Source organism: Staurois parvus, unplaced genomic scaffold (genome assembly GCF_062004578.1).
Source record: "Staurois parvus isolate SC_StPar_1 unplaced genomic scaffold, SC_StPar_1.0 ptg000365l, whole genome shotgun sequence".
NCBI lineage: Eukaryota > Metazoa > Chordata > Amphibia > Anura > Ranidae > Staurois > Staurois parvus.
In genome coordinates this window covers 3,917,895-3,941,437 of record NW_028318161.1, presented here as the reverse complement: position 1 = coordinate 3,941,437, position 23,543 = coordinate 3,917,895, and the positions used below count along the sequence as shown (strand labels likewise).

The 23,543-nt window shown below is 37.8% G+C and overlaps 1 protein-coding gene across 2 annotated transcripts in view; it reads left to right on the top strand.

Annotated features, from left to right (window-relative positions):
* Positions 1-20,695, top strand: part of NEXMIF (neurite extension and migration factor) — a 500,288-nt gene extending 479,593 nt beyond the window's left edge. The window contains exons 6-7 of one of the 2 annotated variants that reach the window (XR_016313910.1): positions 500-10,119; positions 10,160-20,695. Coding sequence is in view for 1 of the 2 variants with exons in the window: in XM_089685208.1 (XP_089541334.1) it covers positions 500-4,707 (4,208 nt within the window). In the remaining variant the exon portion in view is untranslated. Of the gene's footprint in view, positions 1-499 lie in introns of both variants that reach the window. The other variant, XM_089685208.1, reaches the window with a different exon arrangement.
* Positions 20,696-23,543: the final 2,848 nt, after the last annotated feature.

Below are 23,543 nucleotides of genomic sequence, written 5' to 3'. Positions count from 1 at the left end.
ATCAGTGGATGACTTATTTTAGAATACAGTACCAAATCCATTTAAGAACCCTGTAGTGCTACCTTTTCACATTAAAAAAAAAGAAAAGAAATCTGGCATTTCCCTAAACAAAAAGTGTTGTTATAGAAAAAGAACATTTTCACATGAAATCTCTGTTCTCCTGCCAACACAGGGTAAATAAGGCTTAGATATGACTTAAAGAACACTCCCACACATAAATAATGTCATAATGGGTGTTTGTATACTCATGTCAGATAATTATTGATCAAGTCTATATTGAAATATAATTAGTTTACATACCTAGGGGTCCTTTCACTATAATGTAGAGGCCATTAACAATCGTTAACAGTCATTCACATGAATAGCTGTTAACGATCATTAATGGCTTTTGCATTTTAGTGACTGCGTCCAACTGTGTATTGATGTTTATATACATTTATACAGTGAGCAACATGGGGAACAAAAGCACTAAAACATTGTATCTTTCTCCCTGTTGCAGAGCCACATGATCCTGTAGATGATGTGAAGTCCTATGATGCTGCAGATGCTTCTGTCACATTCCCAGCCTTAACACAGAAAGAACTCCATGCCTGTCACAGAGCATTGCCACCAATCATTTCCAAAGAGCCCTGCTTGCTGGGCCCTCCTTCCCCCCTGAGGCTATCAGATTCAGCTGAACATGTTAGCAATGATCCTTCAGCTCAGGCCATATCTCTGACAACTTGTGCTACCAAGGGCCTAAATACTTGGTCTTTGCCCAGTGAAAGTGAAAAAACGCCTTTTACCATCATGGAGCCTGGAGCTATGTCAGCTTTGACGGGCGATTGTTTGATGCAACAAAGTCGGACCTGCTTAGGTTGTTTTATAGAAACAAAAGATGGTGTAGACTCAGAGCCTGGTGTCAGTTTGAAAATGGGAGATATAAGTAGAGACTATGACACTTGCCCAGTTACTGACATGGGAATTCACTGCATGAGTACCGGAGACAGCATAAAATATGGTGATCAGCTGCTTTCTGATCAGCTGTTAAGCTATCCTGTTCATAAATCTCAAGAGGCTGATAAAAGGGATCAAGACAAGTCTGACAGTGAGACAGAGGACCCTACCCAAAAGAATTATTATGAGGGTCTGCTATTGGACAAATGTAATGGAGATGAGGCTCTGCTGTCCAATCCTAATCAGGAGTGGGGCTACTTTGAATCCTTTATTAGTGAGAGTAAAATTGAACTGTTGGACCTGTGCTCTAAGAATGAACTGTCTGTTAATTTGTTTTCAGAAGAAGATGTAGACAACTACATGTTTGATGATGATGATTCCACTCTTGGTAGCGATGTGTGTTCTTTAAAGATCAGGTATGAATCATTTCAGGATAATGTAAGAGAAAAGACAAATGCTCTGCAAGAAGATGCCCAATTTAATTTCTTTCCAAGCGTCTTCACAAATTGCACCAAGAAGGAAAGCAAAGTGTCCAAGAAAAGGGTAGCAGACCCATCTCAATTCAAACTTGAAGAAGGTGGTATATGGGAAGAAGATGAGGATGAAGATGAGGAAGGAGAGAGTGAGGGCATGAAATCTACCTTGAGCAAAACCTGTAGCAATGTGGATGTGGTGCAGTATATTAGCACAAAAAGAAACCACTTTTTGGATTCAGTAAATTCAGCAGAGGACTCTGGAGAGTACAGTGATGACAGCTCATGCAGTGAATCTTCATATGATGTACTGGGAGACATCAAGGACTGTACCAGATATCTATCACGTGAACATTCTCACTCTCTAATCCAGCCAAATTATGGACTAAGGGTGAAAAGAAAAGTTAGGTATAGTGATGACTACTTGTATGATATGGATTCTCTGGAGAATGAGAAGGTTGTAGAAAAGAAAGAAGGTGCACCAGATGGTCCCAAAGAAGAAGATGATGATGACTGGTGCCCTAAAAAACGCAGGAAAGTTTGCAGGAAGGAGCCACCAGTCATCATTAAATACATAATCATTAATAGGTTCAAAGGAGAGAAGCACATGCTTGTCAAGCTTGGCAAGCTTAATGCAGATGAGACCACAGTTACTCTAAGTGATGACCAGCTATCAAAATTTCAAAAGCTTGCACCACTCAAGGAGTATTGGGAAGAAAGGAGACGAAACACATCAGCTTTGAATGCACAGAGAAGTCTTAATGGCTTAGAAAACACCATTCCACCAAGGAAAAGAAAAGGACAGCTAGCAAACCGTCATAGATTACAAAGGATACAAACTATTGAACAACCATTGGGCAGGGAGATGCTTTCTTCTTATGATCATAGACAGGGATGCAGCAGCAAAGATAATGCCAGCCTTAATGGCTTGCATACATTAGCCCTAGAAACTCCAAGCTGTGTAAATGGATTACATTTGACTGACATTGCAGAGGTTGCCCCTGTAAGGTGCAGATCTTTAGAAAGGGAGCTTAAGTGTGCAGATAGGAAAGTCATAAGGAGAATCAAGTTTAAAAGTGAAGCCAGGTTAAAATGTAAACAGCTTAAGCTTGAGCAGGCAAATGCCATTAGTAATACAGAACCAGTGGAAAATTTTCCCACCATGGAGAACCAGGACTCTGTAACTCTTCTGAAAGAAGAAACTGTTCACAGTACAACAGACTCTTCCCATCCTTCGCAGTGCCATGCTGATAACGAAGCTAAAAATTCTTCTTTTCTGCAAACCACCTGCTCTCCTGACAAGCCATTACCATCTGCTCACATCAGCACCAATGTTCCAGTTCTCCCTGGAGGGTATCTACAGACACTCTTAGATGCATCAGACTCATCTTCTGGCACTGCTATAACATACTTTGCCCCTCATCCCTTGGGGCAGCACTCAGTTAACATCATGCAGACAGAAAAACAATTCAACTCACTACAACTTGCAAAAAGCTGTGTTCTTTCCCCCCCTTCAGAATCTGAACTGCAGCAGTCACCCCATCACTTAGAAATGGAACAGAGCTTCCCAGACATGTGGCATGGCAAGCCTCCTAGCAGCCAAGATGAGTTTATATCGAACCTAAGGGAAGTGTCCATCATATCCGGAGACTTTTCTGGTTCCGCAGCTGTATCAGGCACAGACATCACAGCCTTGGGATATAGTCAAGTTCATCCAAACAGCACTAAACAGCTGTACCACAAAACATACTTGCAAGAAGACCAGATTCAGCAGGATGACTCCTATCAGACATGTCATTATAATAGTGGAGATAGCCACTATGTTCTGCAAAGAGGCACGCTTAACACAGATAATGGAAGGCTTATTAGTTTTGACTCAGTAGGCTCATTGTCAGTTAGTTCCAGTAATTACAGCTCTTTAAGCTTGAAGTCTTGTGAAAAGGATGGAGAGGATGAAATAAGTGATGATTTCTTGGCCCACTGCAGCCCAAAACTTGTAATTCAGCAAAGCATTGATGAAATCACACCACTGAAGGAGTCAACTGATCTCCTTGATATCTCCAACTTCACCCCTGACAAATTTCGACACTCATCACTTTCAGAGATGTCTCCACCTGATACTCCCAATCTTTCCCCTCAAATCACAGGTACTGAGGTAAAATCAGTAGGAAACCTTAAACCTTTTCAGAATGGTACCCAGGCAGTGCTTAATGGATCAGAAAAGACCAAATGGAACTGTACTGTTCTTCCGTCACAAGAGCAGATTAATAGCGGCTTTACACTAAACAATCACCAGTTTCAGTTTCATATGTTTAATGATGAAGATTCAGTTACTGTGCCAGATAAAAACACATGTCTGCCAGGGTTCAATGAGTCTTCAGTACCCATCCATGCTATCGGCAAAGCCTCAAAATCTAAAAAGAAACTTTCTGCCACCAAAAATACAGGTGCCAACCAAAGCTCTACTCCAAAAAGTAGCAAGAAGAAATCCCCCAAGGCTAGCAAGGGGGTAGAAAAGACACAGACAAAGGCCCCCCGGCAAAATGGTTCCAAATCATCTAAGAAAGTTAAAAATGATAAAGCCCTAACTGCTTGCAGTGGATCAGATCTACTGAAAAATGCCAGCCCTGATAAGCAGACCTTAACTGACTGTATGCAGATTTATGGGCCTGGCTCATCCAAGGCAGGGAAGCATCCAGCTGAGTGGACGCATGAAAAAGGTAACAATTCATGGCCTGATGTTAAGGGAGGAAATGCCAAGAATATAATTGATGATGATCAAAGAGAATTTGAGGAACCTTCTAACATTCTTTCTAACATAGCATCTGGTATGGCTGATGTACAGAGGTTTATGATGGCCTCGATTGAGCCATTTTACAGTCCCATGGGTCACAGTGACATCCCAGACATATTACTGTCTCCCGAGTCGAACAGTCTAAAATTGAAAACATTGAAAATTTTGGCTAGTACACCACAGGATTTTAAGAAGAAAGTAAATGGCAGCTCAATGGGGGGCTCCAAGAAGTCATCCAACAAGGGCTCAGGTAAGAACAATGCTAAGTTTGGAGTTTTTGACCCAAGCTGCTCACTAAGTTATGGAGGCAACCTTCATGCAGCCTTTTTTGATAAGAACTTTGGAAATCTTGGTATTTTAACCAATACTGTACCAACCCACAAAAAGCTGTACCGTCATAAGTCAACATCTAAATCACTGCGTGATGAAAACTGTAAAGGTAAAAGAATAGACCAAGCACATAAGGACCCAATGGTCACAGCTGCATTTGAGAAACTGAGGTAATGTTGCACCAAATGTTGTCTAAAATGCATTTTTTTCTTTTTTTCACTTGCAAAGCCTGCTGGTCTTTTTTTTTTCATTAGTTTGCCCTAAACAATTCCTAAAAAAGGCTAAAGCTGCATGTAAGCCACTGCCTTGCAATTAAAAAGAGGCTGCGCATGACAAATGCTAACAAGCTACCTAAAATCACTGGTTCTTGACTAGGCCGGGTTTTGCAATGACTAACAACTAAAAAAAAACTTCTATTTTCTGCTATCTGGCTTCTTTATTTCAGAAATACTTTTTTGTGCTTCTTTGTTTCTAACGCAAAGATTTTCTTTATCAAACACCTTGTAAAAAATAAAAAAAAGTTACAGAAGGAAATATATGCATTGAAATGCCACAATGTGGAGTCTAAAGGATTCGAAACTCATATACTTCGATTCACGTGGTCCCACAATGTGTTCTTCAGCTCCCCCTGCTGCACATTTGAAAAATCTGCATAGGAGAATCAAAATGCATAAAACTGTTTATAGCCCCATCTGTTATATTGAGCTGATACAAAGCATTTTTTCTCTGCAGGAATTTAAGAATACATTCAAAGTGGAAAAAAAAAACATTTTGGATTTTTGAAAAAAAAAAAGACTTTTTTTTTTTTTTTTAAACTACATTGATGTTTATGTTTTGTTTCTTTTGAATATATGCCTTGTGGTTTGTTGATCTGTTAAGTGCTGAAATCCAGGGTTTACATTGTGATGATTTGTTGAAGGGCAGCTTAATCTGGTATTCTCTGTGAAAGACTGTTTTAAAGTCATACTGTTGTACAGTAGTTAATGCACTATTACAACCCACAACGAAATGAAATTGTGCCAAACTCTGATCTGTGACTGTACATATTTTTATTATATATAATATATAGAATCAAATATATATTACTGCATTTCATTGGTGGGTATTCTCAGTCTGGATCTGAGCCTTTTACTCTACTGCAAACATTCCAAAATAAACATACAGTGTCACCAGAATTGTAAAGCACCTAACTCGCTGGGTTCTAATGATTCATCAAACTGCATTCTCAACGTAGCAAAATTAGTGCCATATTTTCTTACCTCATCTTAGTCTGATTTCTAGAAACATAATGTTTTAAAATGTCTATTATGATATCATCTATATACCCGAGGAAGACCAAAGGTGACAGAGATTCGCTCTCCCTTCTTCTTATTTTATATTACAAACACTTCAGCACTAAAATGCAGAGCAATATGCTGCAAAACCCCAGTATTTGATGTAATCAAAAGGGGCATAACTAATCACAACTACTGCACAAAATGTAATTCCTGAGGCCAGTATTGTAAGTAAAAATGCTTCCTAAAGGTGAATAGTGTAAACCACTAAACAGATGGCCTTTTCAACCAACTGACATCCTGTATCCTCAGACTTTATCAGAGAGGGCACAGGGGTTTTCAGCGTTTGAGCAGGCATGTCTATCCAGACTGGTGCAATAGACAGCATACGTGTTTTCAAGTTATTCAGCACCCATGAAAAGAAAATTGTAAAAAAATATATATACTTTTTGAACAAACATGCTGCAGTAGATACACATACAACATATACATTTTAATCACATTTTGATGTTTACATTTTATTGATCTTTTGACATAACTTTATGTCATTGTGTATTAAAGGGAAGCTCCGGTTTTACTGAAAAAATATCCCTCCAGGTCAACATTGCAATGCTTTTTGAAAAAAATATAACAGATCTTTACTTGCTTTTGTTCTGCAGATATTGACATAGCCCATATAAATGCAGTTGCTGAAAAAGAGTGCTAAGTGTGGAGGTCTGCTTATTATAATCACATGATCAATCCCAGTGTTCTCGTAGAAAAAATGAACCAGGATTCCTTTAGACGTGCAGCACCTTTGCAGGTATCTTACCAAAGAAAAATTCTAAGTGCAGGACATTGCTCAGGCTCTGTGTAGATTTTTGGGAAAATCAGTGAGCCAATTACAAGAGCAAGGGAGTGTAAATGATGGTAAATTCCATTTAAAAACTAAGCACTGTTTCCATGGTTGCCAAGAAGGGAAATTTGATATTTTAGCCAATCGTTGCTGGTTGAAGATTAAAATGTTTAATAACATTAAATTACAAAATGATTTATGTAACAATTATATATGATCTTAGTCAATTTTTATATTAACTGCTGCAAAAAATCTATTAAAAGGAATTTACCACTGCTATAGAACGATAAATGGATAAATAAACCCACAGGAATAGTTTTGCAAACATAAGCCTATCTAGGTAGCACTATCGATAAGACACTCTATAGTAAATTACATGTTTGACAGCATATTAATTGCTTGTCTGCTTTATTAACACAAAATAAATAGGATACAGATCTGCAAATATACAGACTTCTGCTACAGCATCTGCTTTTTACCAGCCAGTTTTAATGCAAATAAAAAGCTTGACTGCCCTGTAGAGCTCAAATCCACTGGTGGGGGCAAATTAAGTGGGAGATGGCAAAAGTATGATATTTTTGGCTTGTTATGTCTGCTCTTTAATATATTATGTAAGGTTGATTATACACATTACAATCTGACCGTACAATTTTTGTACAATCAACTTTAGATTTACCAAAACTATGCAATATGGGGACCTAGCTAAACCATCCAACCAATCTGTATCCAGTCGGACAGGCCCTTGCATTACATAGTTGTTGTCAGATCTAAAGAAAATTGTACAATTAGACTGTAATGTGTTTGGTGAGCTTAAAGGATGAATCTGCTCAATAGTGCTGAATAAGGGATATATAATGTGAACCTGTATTAAAGGGAAAACCTAGAAAGCAAAACTAAGGCTGTATAGTAGTGTACCTGGATTTGTATTCATCACACTCTCCCACAACCTTATTCTGCTGCCACAACCCTCCAAAAGCCCTAGGCAAATGCTGACATTCTGAAACGCAATATTGACATGGACCTGGTACCCCAACATTACAGCGGTTGAGCCTGGCAATTGGCCGTTCAGGAATATTATGAGGCTATAAGATGTTTATATGTCTTTCATGTCTGTTTCTGCAAGATGCAGGCATCAGATTAAGGTGGGGGAGAGCATGGTTAAAGTTATGTTAGTTGCAGGCACCTTATGGCACTGTACAGCATTAATCTTGTTTTATATATTTTCCCTGTTTGCTTTTTTCATAAAATTATCTTCATATTCAAAACAGGCCCATTACAGTATATGAAGTCTTTATTCCTGTATGGAAATGTCCTAGTGCAAAAGCCATAAAACCCTGCATATGTCAAAAGTACATGGTAACAAATGTCTTTATTTCAATAACACTTGCTGATTGACATGTTTTTGATTGATCTGTGATTTAATATGAAGGATGTATATTGCACATCATTTTATGTATATGCAGACTTAATGTTATCACTGAAAAGGTCTATATGTTATACTGCTTTTGTATATACAATCTGACTGTGAACCTGCCTTTCCAATTTGATAAATGTTTCTATATGCAAACTTGAATTCTAGTGTTAGAGGGCCATACAACATAAAATACAAAATAGTGATAAAAAGTATTAATAACATTTGCAGATTTCATCTGTTATCCTCTGCTAAGTATATGTCATTTTACTGAAGCTACCTGCAGAAGCTGGCCTTGTCAAAGAAAATATGTTCCAAGTTATTGACAGTTTTGTTTCAGACTGTGGACCTTAAGTAATAACCCCAGATCCTTCAGATTCTTTTGACTACACTTTTTCTATTCAAGTCACAGGAAAATCAGAATGCCTAGCAAGTTTATGTATTGCCTATAGAGAATACAAAAAAGAGAATACAAATAGTGAGGCCTAATTCCCTATAGAATATAGGCATGAAAACCTAAACAGGTGATAGCGTTTTTAACTGTTCTTATTGCAGGGATGCTCCTTACTGTTCTTACAAATCATTTTCCAGTTTTCCATCTTTCTCAACCTGCAGTCCCTAGATAACAAGAAGAATCACCTTAGGAGTCTGCTCCAGAATTTGTTACAGCCTTGCTATGTTATATAATTCTCTTTTAAAGGGTAAATTCACCTGTTAAGAAAAAATAATAAATGCACATATGGGCTGTCAGTAACAAAGATCCAAGGCTTGTGAATGAACTATAAGGGCACTCATCAGCGCCATCACGGTTTATTCAAAACTACAAGCCGCCAGCCACTGTGGATAATAGTAGTTGTAGTCTATTCATTCACAGAAAACTGTGAATGACATGGACTGTGTGGGCCACGTCATAGTGTTTTTGAATTGTGACAGCAAGTGGGGGGAACAGAATCCCCAATCTGCTGTCACATTGAGGCGGTGATCGGAGGGAGAGGCTGCAGGACCTGGAACATATTACATGTTCCACCCTAAATATAGGTGGAACATGTAATTTGTTCCGAGAAATGAACTTATCCTTTAACAATGGCCCATATTTCTGCAGTAAAGTCCATCATTTTACTATTTTATATATATATATACACACAGTTTACACAGCGCTTTACGTAGTACATATTCACATCAGTCCCTTCCCTGAAGGTTACAATCTACAGTTCCATGCATACATATAGGAGGGCCAATATATACAGGAGTCAGTTAACCTAGCAGCATGTCTTCGGAGTGTGGGGAGGAAACCAAAGTACCAGGAGAATACCCAAACAAGCACAGGGACCCCAATGCTGTAAGGCAGATGTAATAACCACTTCAATACATATGACTAGTGGGGACTCCACCTGGCAAGTGAGAGGTACAACCATGTACATGTCAAGAAAAAGTTAAGGCCCAAGGCAGGGGGCTAAAGCCACATGGATCACAGATCATAAACCCTGTTCTAAATAGACATAGCTGTTGGGCCCTATTCAGTTTATGGCAAAATGATGACAGCCTTAGTGAATTTATTCAAAAGTTGGTTCTGGTTTCTTTAGCCACCTGGAACACACAGTTATGATTCTAAGTATTTATTTTTTTTACCTTCTAGGATTATATGTAGTTTCTACTGTAACAAGAATGATTAGGTTTCCTGACATTTTAGCTGTTGGCATAATGAAAGTTGGAGAATTCACCTACTGGACTGCATGCCAGCTATGTATATTTGTTTGTATTCCCTTTTTTGTTATATCTAGTCAAGTTCATCAGATAATATTTCCATAATGTACATGATTTGTGAATTCTGTAAGAATTCTTAAAAAGCTTCACCAGAAGAATGCATTTCAGCTAACAGGATTTGAAAAATGGGTAGCAATTAGGGCTCAATTGAATATTTAAAACACACATTTGATTACCATTTGTTAATAGCAGCTTAATAACATAGGCAATATATGGCTTACATGTGAAATAATGATGATGCTCCATGTCTGACAATGAACAGCAGACTGGTTAAATCCGTGCATAATTAATTTGATTATAAAGTAAAAACATTTTTTACCTTAATGCATTCTGTGCAGTAAGGTAAAAAATGCTCCCCTTCCCCCCCAAACACTTACCTGAGTCCTCTCACTGCTCCAGCACTGTCCCCACTGCAGCACCACTCCTCCACTTCCTAGTCTCTCAGGAGACACCAACAGCAGCAGGAGCCATAGGCTTCTGTGAGAAGGGAGTGGAGGCATGGCTTACTCGCACTGTTTATCTATGGATGCACAGAGGTTGGCTCAGGAGTATGCTTGTACGGTGCCCCCTTAGCACACGGCTTGCTGAGGGGGCACCTGGAGGAAGGAGGAGCAGACAGCACTGGCAGGGGACTCCAGAAGAGGAGGTAAGGGACTGCTCTGTACAATTTCTTTGCACAGAGCAGGTAAGTATAACATACAATATATTTATTTTCAAGTAAATATATGTATATCCTTTAGGCTTGGTTCACACTGCTGTGACTTGGGATCCGACTTGTGAGACCCCAAAGTCGCATGACCTGTGAAATCCCATGTTAGTAAAGAGAGCTGTCTTAAATCGCACAACTTTCAGGTCGCAGTAGTGTGAACCAAGACCTAGTATCACTTTAAGGCATTCTGCCATAGAAGTATTATTGAAAAAGTTTGATGTCACATACACTCTATAAAACTGTTTCACTAATTACTCAGAATTGTATAAACAGTATATTTGGTTTGCCCATGATGCTTCTTTGTAGCTCTGACAGTGACAGAGTTATAATGGACAGCATCATTATTCCATTAATTCCTATGAGAACAAAATATAGTACTCTTCTCATAAAATTGAGTGGACAGCACCATACATCACTTAACCCTGTGATACACATTGTTTGTTTCAATGCAATATACATATCAGGGCATTTGTGCAATGCGTATGTGTTCTATGTAGACCTATTCATTTATTGTTTACATGTGTTATTTGTACTGTAAACTCTAAACATACAGAAATATACATGCATAAAATAAGCCTACAAGTTAACTGCAATATAGATTGGACAACACTAGGGTACTGTATGGGAGCAAAACAACCACAACCGATAACCTCAGGACATCAACAGCTTTAGAGACGCTAATTCCTCGCTATGCTTCTTTGTTTACATCAGAAATAAGTAAACTCTTGCATGTTCACAGGACAATATCATACAGGTGAATATGAGACAAGGGGGATCCTTAAAGAATAGGATAACATGTGACTACAGTTGAATTTGTATGGGTTCCTTTAGATCACTTCCAAAACATCATACCTGGTCAGATTTTGTGGCAAATTAGGCATGATTTTTTTTCACCATAAGCAGAATGGGGCAATACACACCTTAGATAATTGCAATTCATTTCCAACTCTAAAGCTAGCCATAGGTTGTTTTCAAAATGGTAGTTCGATTTTGCAATGGTTAGTGCAGTCAAATTATCATTTTTCACTGTAGTGACAAGAAAAATCGAAGATGGGTGGAAATTTTATCTTATTTCTTATCTAATGGAACAAAATTCTGAACATGGATATGATTCTGGTTCAGAATTACATTCCTTTCCATACATCCCAGAACTGAATAGTAAAATGTGCAAGATTGTCATGGCAATCGAACAAAAATGTTCAGGACTTTCATATGAAATTTGTATAGTTACTGAAAGTATTATTGGATGCTCTAACAATGATCTTTGTGCGAATGTTTGAGCAAACATCTAACAGTATATGGCAGGTGTACAGTAGTTGTGTGAGGAATGTAAAATCTTTATTGATTTTGTTCTGCACAGTAACAGTGTCTCTGGTACATTCTGAACTAAGACTGACATCCAACCCTTTCAGTAGCCCCTTCTCCCCTTCTGTTTGGGAATTTCCCAAGTGGCGCAGGAGATGGCAAGAGTTTGCTTCTGTTCTTGCTGCAGAAGACTGTTGACTCCTACAAAAGACTGCCTAAGATGAGGAAGAGGGTGTTACTCTGTTAGTAGAATTAGGATACAGCAAATGTAAAGTCCTACTGATATATTATTTACTAGACTAATGCTATCTACTACATGATATTCTTGAGCAGTGCAACCAAACTGCTAATAGTTTGCTTTACAGGGTAATAAAGGGGACTAGGAAACAAACATAATGAGCAGACATAAGCAGCACTAATCTGTTTTGATCTTTCAGATTTTTCACTTTGATCGAATTTAGGTGCCATTTCCTTTTCACCAGATCATCTTTGCTTTTTTGAAAAACATTAGGTTGTGAGATATGAATTTGAGCTTCTGAAAAGGTTTCATGCACTTGGGTACATTCACTCATATAGCGTATACACACTGGCATATTTTGTTGCCTGGGATGTCCTGGTGTTGCATGCAACCACCTGTAAACTTGTATGGGTGGAGGAGTACGCAGATATGCATGGTTAGTTGCATAAAGTGGCACAGGCACACGGACATAATTTCTTGAAAGCAGGTAGTGTGTACTTGGGACATTATGTCTGTGCGCATGCAGCACTTTACACACATAAAGGCACATAGATGAGTACAGTCACCTTTAGACATTCATGTATACAGGAAGCTGTGAACAACACAAGAACATCCTGGGCCCCAAATACACCTGTGTGTTTACAGTGTACGGACAAATGCGCCCATGTGCGTGAAAAGTCAATATCTCCCACTATAGAGCACTGTGCAATGTTGATCAGTCTGATTTTTTGTTTTTGGACATTTGCTTGTGAGAGGCCTAAATTCATGTAAATGACAGACAGTGTTAAATGATCGTTTAAGTATTGTGCGCAAAATTAGACAATACAGTTGTGTGCACATTGTACACACTGTAGTACCTCTATTCCATGGATTCATAGGTGATCTTACTGGATGATATATAAATGTTAGCTAAACAATATCCAACTGTGCTCATGCCCTATACCCAACTGTGCTCATACCCAATACCAAATGTGCTCATACCCAATACCAACTGTTCTCATACCCAAAACCAACTGTTCTCATACCCAATACCCAACTGTGCTCATACCCTTTACCCAACTGTGCTCATACCCATTACCAACTGTTCTCATACCCAATACCCAACTGTGCTCATACCCAATACCAACTGTTCTCATACCCAATACCCAACTGTAGTCATACCCATTACCCAACTGTGCTCATACCCAATACCAACTGTTCTCATACCCAATACCCAACTGTAGTCATACCCATTACCCAACTGTGCTCATACCCAATACCTAACTGTGGTCATACCCAATACCCAGCTGTGGTCATACCCAATACCCAGCTGTGGTCATACCCAATACCCAACTGTGGTCATACCCAATACCCAGCTGTGGTCATACCCAATACCCAACTGTGCTCATACCGAATACCCAACTGTGCTCATACTCAATACTCAATAGTGCTCATAGAAGGGGAGAGAAACACGGAACATGAGAGATTTCCAGCCTGGTCTCAGCTAACCTCATGCTTCAGATATGTCATTTTGTACACTATACACTTGTACTAATAGTGGTCATTTTAAATGTGATATCATACAGCTATCTTTAGTACTGCAAATGTTAATTTGCATGTTGATGCAGAGCGTATTCAAATCACATGTCTACCTTTGTACTGGCAAATACATGAAATCAGTCAAGTTACTACTGAAAGATTGGAAAATAAATTTTTGGTGTATGCTCAGACTAAAGAGCCTTTATTTTATTTGTCATGTTTTTATTTGATTGTGTTTCTGTTGGGAAGGTTTTCCTTCATATCCTGTTATATCAAAGGGACAAGAAGAAATCTTTCCAACAGGACCATAGACAACAATGAAAACACATCTGTACAGCTCCCTATAAATGGGGCATTTATTTTCATTCAGCCAGCTGGCTGAATTAAAAAAACTGAGCTAATCCCCCCATCTACTAGCCCATCTCCCCACTATCAGAATGCACACAACAGTGCTGCTCCTTACTTGGCCAAACATGGATCGAAGTTTTGATCCATATATGGCTATCTTTAGAGTGGGAAAGGTTAAGAAACTGTCAGGGTTGTGATATTGTGTCTGTAGTGACTGGGGATTTTCCTTTTTTGTTGAAAGTTGCAGAAAATCTTCCTAATGGGGACACAGACAGCAGTAAAAATCCAGCAAAGGTTCTAGACATTCCATACTTTATCTGAAAGTGGTTGTAAACCCCTGACATGAAATATGAACAAAGCATAGTGTGTACTTGTCTCAATCAAGAGCACCACCTGTGATTTCTGTCTGCTGCCTTGTTCCTCTGCTATCTGAGTCAGTTCTGACAAGTTTTCCTGACACCAAGAGATAAAAAAAAGTGACAGGGAAGGGAGCACCAGCACACAGCCTGTGATTGACAGCCTCAGCTCTATTCCTGTGTGCTGTATGAAGGGGGACCCTTCTCTCCAATCAGCTTTCACTAAGCTCTGCAAAGTGTAACTTTAGCTTCTCGCTCTTTGCTATCTGAAGCTCAGAAATGCTGTGTACATTCTGGACTTTGAATGGCTGTATAGAATAAATGGGTGCAGGTAAACAGGAAAACTTATATATGTGAATTTGTTTCATCTCTGTGTATCACCTGAGGCCAATCACTTTACTGGGTATATGTAAGGGTTTACAACCACTTTAATCTAAAAAGGTTTGTCTGGTGTTTCACTTTTGTTTTTACTAACCATAGACAGTAAATCAGTTTATGAGGTCAGTTAACATATTTTTTAAAAAATTTCCACCATCAACCAAATGTTTGGCTGTACTGTAGAAACTCTGGATGATTTATTTCTTGAAGCCAACTGTAAAGATCTGAGTACACAGCTGGTGGTATTTGTGTATTAACACTCTACAAAGAGCAAAGAATCTTTCTAGTGGAACAGAAAGAAACAATGTAGTCTACCTTGAGATGATAAAAGATTCATTTTTCCCCACGTACAGTTAGTCCTTGTTTTTTTTTTTTATAACATAAGCAAAAGGTGAAGTAAAAATACCATTGCAGTCTGATGAATCCATAGGCACACATTCAGAAAATACAATAGTGTCAAGGCTTTCATTGTTAGCTGTTGGTAGCTGTGACTGTGCCATCTGCTGGCTGAATTGTAGTATTACAATTTAAAAACATTTTCTAAGAAAGTGGAGATAGCATAGCAATCAGTCAGGTTTTATCTTTTTTTCTCGGGGAAAATAAAATGAGGAATCTGAATGATCTCTAAGGGCAAGCTGTCTACTTTTGTGGCAAAATGTTTTCTATCTTTTATATAAAAAGGCCTGGATGTTAAAATTCTCACCAGTAGCCAGCCAATACAAAATAAGATATTTAATTATTTTATCAAAAAATATTAAAATTTACACAATGTGTTAGAAACACATTTGTAAATGTTATCTACTTAGGCAATAAAAAATTACAAGGAGTATTTTTGTATGTTGTTTTTCCTAGTGATGAAAATTAAAATGTTTTAATTGCTTTGTGATTAATCCAATGCAGTAATGTCTAATAATTTGTGGGCTGTGCTTATGTGGCAAAACTGTTTCTTTTACTGAACAATATAAACCAAAAGCATAGCCTTAGTGTCTCACCCCTCTGCTGCATTAGAGGCTTTTCCTCACTGCAATGAACTACAAATTCTGAAAAGAGCCAGGCAGTGTATAGGGTAGAGATCAGAGATCAAACTCCTGTCCTAGTAGACCACTTCCAAATGACAGTCCAGAAGTCTGTGGACTAGGAACATTTAGGGCTCATTGAGCGTTCAAGCTGATCAGGAAATGCTAGCAGTACAGAGAGAGCTTTTGGCAATGTGTTCCAATGATATCAAATTATTTTAAGCTAGCTATATCCTTCAAATGGGCAGAGATTAGAAGATGTTGGAGTACACAAAATATTGTTCCAGTCCTTGCACAAATGATATCTATTAAGAAATATTCACCAAACGTATCTTGGACATACCTTGGTGTTCTAGATTCACGGTTTTATCGGTTGCTCACTAAAGTGTCCCCTTGGATTGTTCCTAGTTAAAAAATACCCTGCATTTTCAGTATTATGGTCCATCCTATTCTGAGTGCCAATCTCAGTTTGTCTGTCATTGATATCTGTTTATTTCTTATTTTAATCGATTTGTTGGTCAGATGTATAAGTATAATGTCAGGCAACTTTATCATGAAGTGTGGATACTTCCATATCCTTTCCACACAGAACTATACATGGCATATGAAATAGAGGAAGCAGATGCAAACCTTTTCCAACCACAATTCTGCATCTTGACAAGCACCTTACTGTCAGAGCCTGCTGCCAAGTGGCCTAATAGGGACTCTGATTTTAGATTAATAAGAAACCATAAGAAACAAAGATATTAGTCATTTATATCTGCTTGTATTACAGTGTGTTATTTTTATAAATGTACCGTATGCTAATGCTAAGCATCAGGCTGCATTAAACCATCCAGTGTTAACGATCATGGGAGTTCCCTTTGAACTGATCTATCTGTAAGTATTTGTGCAGCTGTATGTAGCAGTGATGTTGCAGCTAAAGGGCAATAACCACAGCTTACTGCATGTGAAAAAAGTATAGCAAAAAGAACCTGATCTGAACTCAAAAAGTGCTTTGGACAACATAGTAAGTGCTTAAAGTGGAACTTTAGTCAGAAAATTAAATCCTTTTGGATCACTTCATGTTGGCCCCTTTTGCAGGTATAGCTATGTAAAACATTAAAAATAAAAGCCTGTACAATTTAAAATCCAGTAATACACTATCTCACCCTGCTTTACACATGCTCAGTCGCTCTCTCTTTTTAGGCTTCAGCAAAATGACAACCTCCAGCAAGAAGAAACAAGAACAATGCTGGAGGTAATTTACAGCACACACTAATTTTGGTGGCATAATTATATTCTGGAATGAATGTTCCTTGCTAAAGTACATTATTTTTCATCAAGTTATTATGGGTAAAGTTCCCCTTTAAGGGCTTAAGCTCAACTTGAAGAGAAGTACAGCCTGGGCCTTGGATCCAGGGCTTCATTGGCACATGGTGATAATTTCAAAGATGAACAGGTGTTTGAAGGTTACACCAGGTACTTCAGAACTTCCAAACTGTTTTACTTTGGCCACTTTTTTAGATCTGTCAGGTTCACCATACCAAAAACATGGAAATTGCAACTGCTGACTACAGAACTTTTAGCTTTGCCAGATAAATTAGTAAATGCAGGCAAATATGGTCACCAAAGATGTCATATAACTGCATTGCCACATACTGTACACACAGTATATGAGAACCTTATGTATTTAGCTTCAATCCTGAGAAAGAGACTGGAATAGTATGTTAGGCTGGAGTGCACCTGTTACGTTGTAGGCAGTGCATTATTGGCTCAAATATTTGTTTTGGTGAGATTAGCTGTCTGTAAAAAAAAATGATTGGGTGTGGCTGATGCTTTCTGAAAGACCACATTCATGTACATTACAAAAATGTGCTAAGATTTAGGCTAACATGGCCATGTGGTTGAGGTGGAAGAGATGTCATGAACAGCTAAAACTAACCAAGTATGCAATGATTGTACACATTTTACCTGAAAAATATTTTCATAGACAATCTTTTCAAATAAAAAGAGGTCTTTCAATAGCTATCCAATGAGGCCCAAATACATTTTTTGCTTGCTCTGGTGATCATGTATAGCTAGGATAATCATATTTCTAAGAGATTTCTAGTTTGCATGTTTTTTAGATGACCAGAAACCTACTTTGTATGTCATCTGCACACATAGCACATTGCACTAGAAAACTGTTTTTGCTAGCCCTTTAATCAATACGGAAAGAGCATGCTTGGATTGTTAGTTTTATGCCAGACTTGTGGACATATATTCGCATCACTCGCTTCCCCTCACATTTTACAGGTACCGCAATCACTGATAATTAATTTCAATCCACCCTAGGAACAATTACATTAATGTATGGAAGATTGGGTTTATGTTTCTGCTAGCCTAGGCCCTGTGGTTTGTCATACCGAGCCCAAAGTTTGTATTTGGAGGCTGAGAAGTTAGAGGTCCCTCCAAACTGCTATACCATTAGTATGAATGTCATTATGAGTATACTACAGCGCACTTCTGAAGGAACATGGCACATATCTGTTTTGCTGGACTCTTAGCCTGCATGGCCTGAATGCATTCCTCATTCATTTTTTCAGGTAGCGATTGATCTGACAATATACACTTACAATGGCTTCCATTACATTGTTTCAAAGTGTGACACATTTGTAATTTAAGATTTTTTATAATCTGGTTCTTTTTAGAGTTTATCATGAGAAGTTGCTGAGGCTATTTTAAAATACCCCGCAGTACTCTCAGGTTTGGGGAATCTGCATATTTTTAAATTTTGATGTAGAAAAGGGCAGTCCAGGGCAAGCATTGTAGTTTCATTAGTGCCAAATAATAGGTACCGAAATTGCTATAAAAAATTACACACCTTTATATCTTAAGTCATAACCTATTTAAGATGTTTTATTATACTCAGATTTCAGTATATTGTTCAAAAATGATACGTTATACCACACAAGTGCTTTAAAGATTAAATTAGTTTTTAAAACAAATAATGTGAAAATTCAGCAGAAGGAGTTAACACTGAAATTGAAAATATTTTTTTGGAGATGAATGATGATTTTGTAATACATGGTATATATCACTGGATTTAAAATTTTGGAACTTTACCAGCTTACGCACATTGGTGTATGCTTATTGTGGCCCTTCTGTCTGACCTTAAATGTGTCACAATTCAAAGGAACTCACCATGACTCGGACATCATGGCATGTCATTAGTATGATGATAGTCCATTGACATGGCTATTCAGGACGACACAGGGTAGAATAAATCAACCAAAAATAAGGAGGGAAAAAAATCAATGGTTCATCTGATATTTAAGCTGGCCATAGACGGTTTGAGTCTCAGTTGGTTCTGAAGGGACCGGCTGAGATTTGAACCATGTATGGGCAGGCTGAATGTACCCAAGTTGATTGATCGATCAGCTTGGGTACAACCAGTCAGTTGGATTTTACAGGCGATTATTGCTAGCGGCTATTATAACTCCGCGGGAGGAATTTCCCCATCAACACTGACTGTGTGGATAGGGGAATCGAGTTATTTTTGATAATCAATCTATGGCCAGCTTTAGTGTCTATTATCCTCGTTACCATATTTATGGACTTTTTTGGACACCATGAAGGTCAATAATACCTTCTGACAAATTGAGTTGAGTTGTGAGTTCTGTTGAATGCTTTCAGAATTACACTGCAGGTCAGCTGATGTTGCAGCACAAAGCAAACAGCACCAGCCCTCTAGCTGTGAGATTTTACAAACCAGCCATCACATGGATGGATAAACTTTAACAGTTGATCTTAGGGCTCATAGGCCATGCTGAACAATAAGTCTGAGACAGTATTCCACCACCCATTTTTTATTTTTATTTTTTCGCTTCGGTGGCTATAAAAGCATTGATAGCCAAGGTCTGCACAAACTTTGTGAGCAAACTAGGTCTGCAATTAGATGCAAAAATATGATTCATAGTATTTGTCATATTCTTGGTTTTACTAAATATTTCATGCATTTTTTTTACTATTAACATAGTTGCATTAAAATGTTTACTATATATCTTGTTCCAAAAAATCAATTTTGAAATTACAGTTGTGCTTTTCACTATCTCTAGCTCCCTAAATTAATTTTACAAATGGAAAAACGTTCAATTTACAGTATAAAGTAGTATCATACATACACTACTGGCTTTTTGTACTCTACTACTTTTTGCCTACAGAATTTTGAATGTATTGCTTCTCGATTTCTATTTCTTTGTTAAGGCATGCATATTTCTGTTGTTGTTTTTATTGCTTAACCTGAGCAGTCACATAAAGGTCTGCTTCATACTGTTTCATTCAACCTCCCAGCAAAAAAGGGTTTCAGGGTGCTAGGGATGATTTTGGTTTGCAGTACCCTTTTTCAGTATTACTTAAACTATAGCAGGCCCATTATATGAATGTAACAACAAATGTTTTAGTTTCAAAATGAACTACTGCAATGTTTTTGGTTTGCCTTTCTTTTAGAATAAGCTTTATAAATATCTGTAGAATCAATTGAAGAATAATTCTTTAAGGGATCACTCGAAAACGCCTACATAAAAAAACCTAAAAAAAACTTGTATATTTTTAAGTGTGCCAATTTGTAATATATTTTGTAAGTGTATATTTTTCTTAGAGAAGTGCTGTGAAGTGTCTGTATGTGTGGGTATTCCTTTTCTGGCACCCAGGGGTGTTACTAAAAGGATGTATATTTAAAGGTTCCTGGTTTTAAAAACCAAAATACAAAGAAAAAAAAGTACATTTTGTTGGAAATTTTGTAATAAAACAAATATTGTGAAAGAGTGTAGTGCTTTCGTGTAAAGATTCATTGAGAATTTTGTGAGCTCTTTGCTGTTTTATAGATTCCCTTGTAAATTATTCTTGTAAGATTTGAAGTTTTGTTGTTCTTGTTGCAAAGTTTTTCAATATTTGTGATTGATCCTGTACGGTGAAAATGTCACATTGTTAACATACTGAGTTTTGGTATATTGTTTATGGAATAAATAAAAAAAGTTCTTAATTTGATATATTTTTGTTTTAATTATTTGCCATAGTCTATGTTTCCTAAATTATGTGATAACACATTTATTGTGATTTTCCTTTTGTACCTGCTGCAAAATCAGTATACAGTTCAAGTATGAACTGTACTAGGGACACAACAGTGTTTTTATAAGTCTCCTTATTTTGGGTTTGGTTTAAGAAAGGGAATAGGGAGTGAAAAATATCCCTTTCTTTATACCTTGATGCCTGCATTCTGTACAATAACATTTTCAGGTGTGGTTAGCCCAGAGAAAAATCCACCTTTACTTTAGATCTAGGAGTGCAAACCTGGGCACACTCCAAATTCTGAGACAATGCTGTTACTGAAAGTTGCTGGTCTACACTAATGATTGGGATCATATCAGAGTGGTTAATGATCCTGTAATAATTATGACAGTCAAATATGGTGATCACTTGAAGTTTGTTTTCAAGTTAACCTGCCAGTTTCAGTTGTTATTGTGCCTTGTATGGGGAGGGCACATTGACAGCTGCAGATGCAACTGTGACATTGCAATACAGTGTAGAAACAAATGAGTTAATGAAAAAATTGAAGAAGAAAAACTTAAATAGAAAATCACCAAAATACTTTTTTTAAACATTTTGGCCATATGTCAGCTTCTTCCTTCTTGCTCAATAAGACTTGTCTGCAGGACTGGCCAGCTTAGAGACCCAATCCAATGTTTGTGATTGAACTGGGCTCTTGGTTTGGGTTTAGTTTTAGAGGCTGAAGCATGGAAATAACAAAAGGGACTCTTCTTGGCATTGGGGGGGGGGGGTCAGTCTTTCCAGCTTGAGGGTTAGGCTTCTTCCACTGGGGTAGATGAATAAACTTACACCCAATGATCCATTGATGAGGGTGTCAAATGCTGCTATGTAGATACATTGACTCTTGAAAGTCATGCACAATAGACACTTTTTACACGCCTATTCTGCAGACCAAATATTTCAGCAGATATCCACTAACCTATCAACACAGTTGTGTAGGGTAGCTGGCATGAGCTTTAAGAGCTCTACATATAGGGGATCAGTGTGGATGGAAGCTGGATTCCTTTGGTATGATATACATCCATTCCTCCAATGTTTCACAGACTAAAATCACAGTCATGCCGCTTGCAATGTAGGGCCTTCCAGACAAAACAAGGTTTTTGGACAAATCTCTAAACGATTCTGTATGGGATCCATAAACACTGGCATATCATCTACAAGAATGGCGCAACACTGCTGGATCAATTGTGGGAATGACCCACCTCTTAATAAAAGACTCCTAAAAATTAACAATGGACTGAAAGTTTCCCAGTCTCCGCACAGAGAAGATTTCAAGAAGTTTTCAAGACAAAATGGTTGGTAAAAATTGTTAAACTTTTCTTAGAAGAATAAAGGCATCCTTCCTTCTAGGACACTAGCGAGAATTTGGGGCATGCTGGGAGTAGGCGGGGTTATACCAGGCTGGTCACTGTTAGAAAGTGTCTAAATCCTCCTGTAAGCGGCAATATAACCCAAGTGTCTCTGAATCCTATGTCCCTCAAAGAACAAGAAATAAATTTGGTTTATGTATCTACTCTTCAATGGCATCTGGTCACAAAGGGATTAAGGCCCCATTTACACCTGTTTTTGTGCATTTTTTTCGTGTGTTTTGTCATGTTTTATGCGCATTTGTGAATGTTTGTGCACAATTTGTTCAGGCTTTTTGAGTTCTGGAGTTTTTGTATTAGCCGATAGAGAAAAATGTAATCTGTGACATCGATTGTTGCCATGTTTTGCCATTGCAGAAAAACGCTCTTGGTCGCATGACAAAACGCGTTACAGCGCATGAAAACGTGTATGTATTTCTATGGGGATAAAAAGGTGCCAAAAACGCATCAACCTGCCCAAATGGAGCTACTAAAGTTGCTCCAAAACTTTTTTTGAGCTTCAGGTGTTCTGCTTCAGGCAACTTGGAGTGGAGATGTGAGCCATCTCCAAAAAGTAATATTGATTTTTTTCTCCCTGAGCGTTCTGGAGCTTCAAGCTGCACGCTACAAAATGCTCAGTTGTGAATGAGACCTAAAGGGAAGCTATAATGGTTTCTGATTAATTTATTTTATATTTGAATTGAATTTTTTTACAAGTTTATCAACTGGTCTTTTACATTTCTCATTACTTGTTTATTGTTTTTTGATAAATAAACATTTATTTCAGAGTTCTCTTCAGCCACAGTCTTTGCAGCACACTCTAGGCTTTTTATATTGAATCATTTTCTAATCAATGCTGCTTAAATTACAATTCATATGGACCCTTATAAACTGGAACGGGAATGGGAGGGGGTGTCCCCTCATTCAGCTGTGCATAAATGTTCTTAAAATTACTCAGATCATAGTTCATTGACAGCAAAATAGTAAACTGACTCGGCAAACATGGTAGAGAACTAAATCACCTGCACCACGTACTTGCTGCAAGTTGAAAATATAAAATATTCATTTGCAATACCTCATATCAAAAAGTCTTTTAAAGTGCCCTAGACTTCATAAATAATTTACATTTAAATTATGCCCGTGTCTGGTAGATTTAGGACCATGAACTCACTTTTGCTCAGACATAATGACATCTTTGAGATTATTGTCAGTCCTTCAGTTTCTTGTACACATTTCCTCTGGTTTTAATCTAAAAAGACAGAAGAGTAAAAAAATTGAAACATTCCCATCAGATCAGTTTTACACTTGAAAAAAGCTACCTGAGCACTTTGATCATATGTCAGTAGTGTAAAATGTGTAAAATGTAACAAAACTGTAACCGTAATGAATAATATCACTGGTATTTATGGTTGAACTGGATGGACTTTTCAGTCAGACTATGT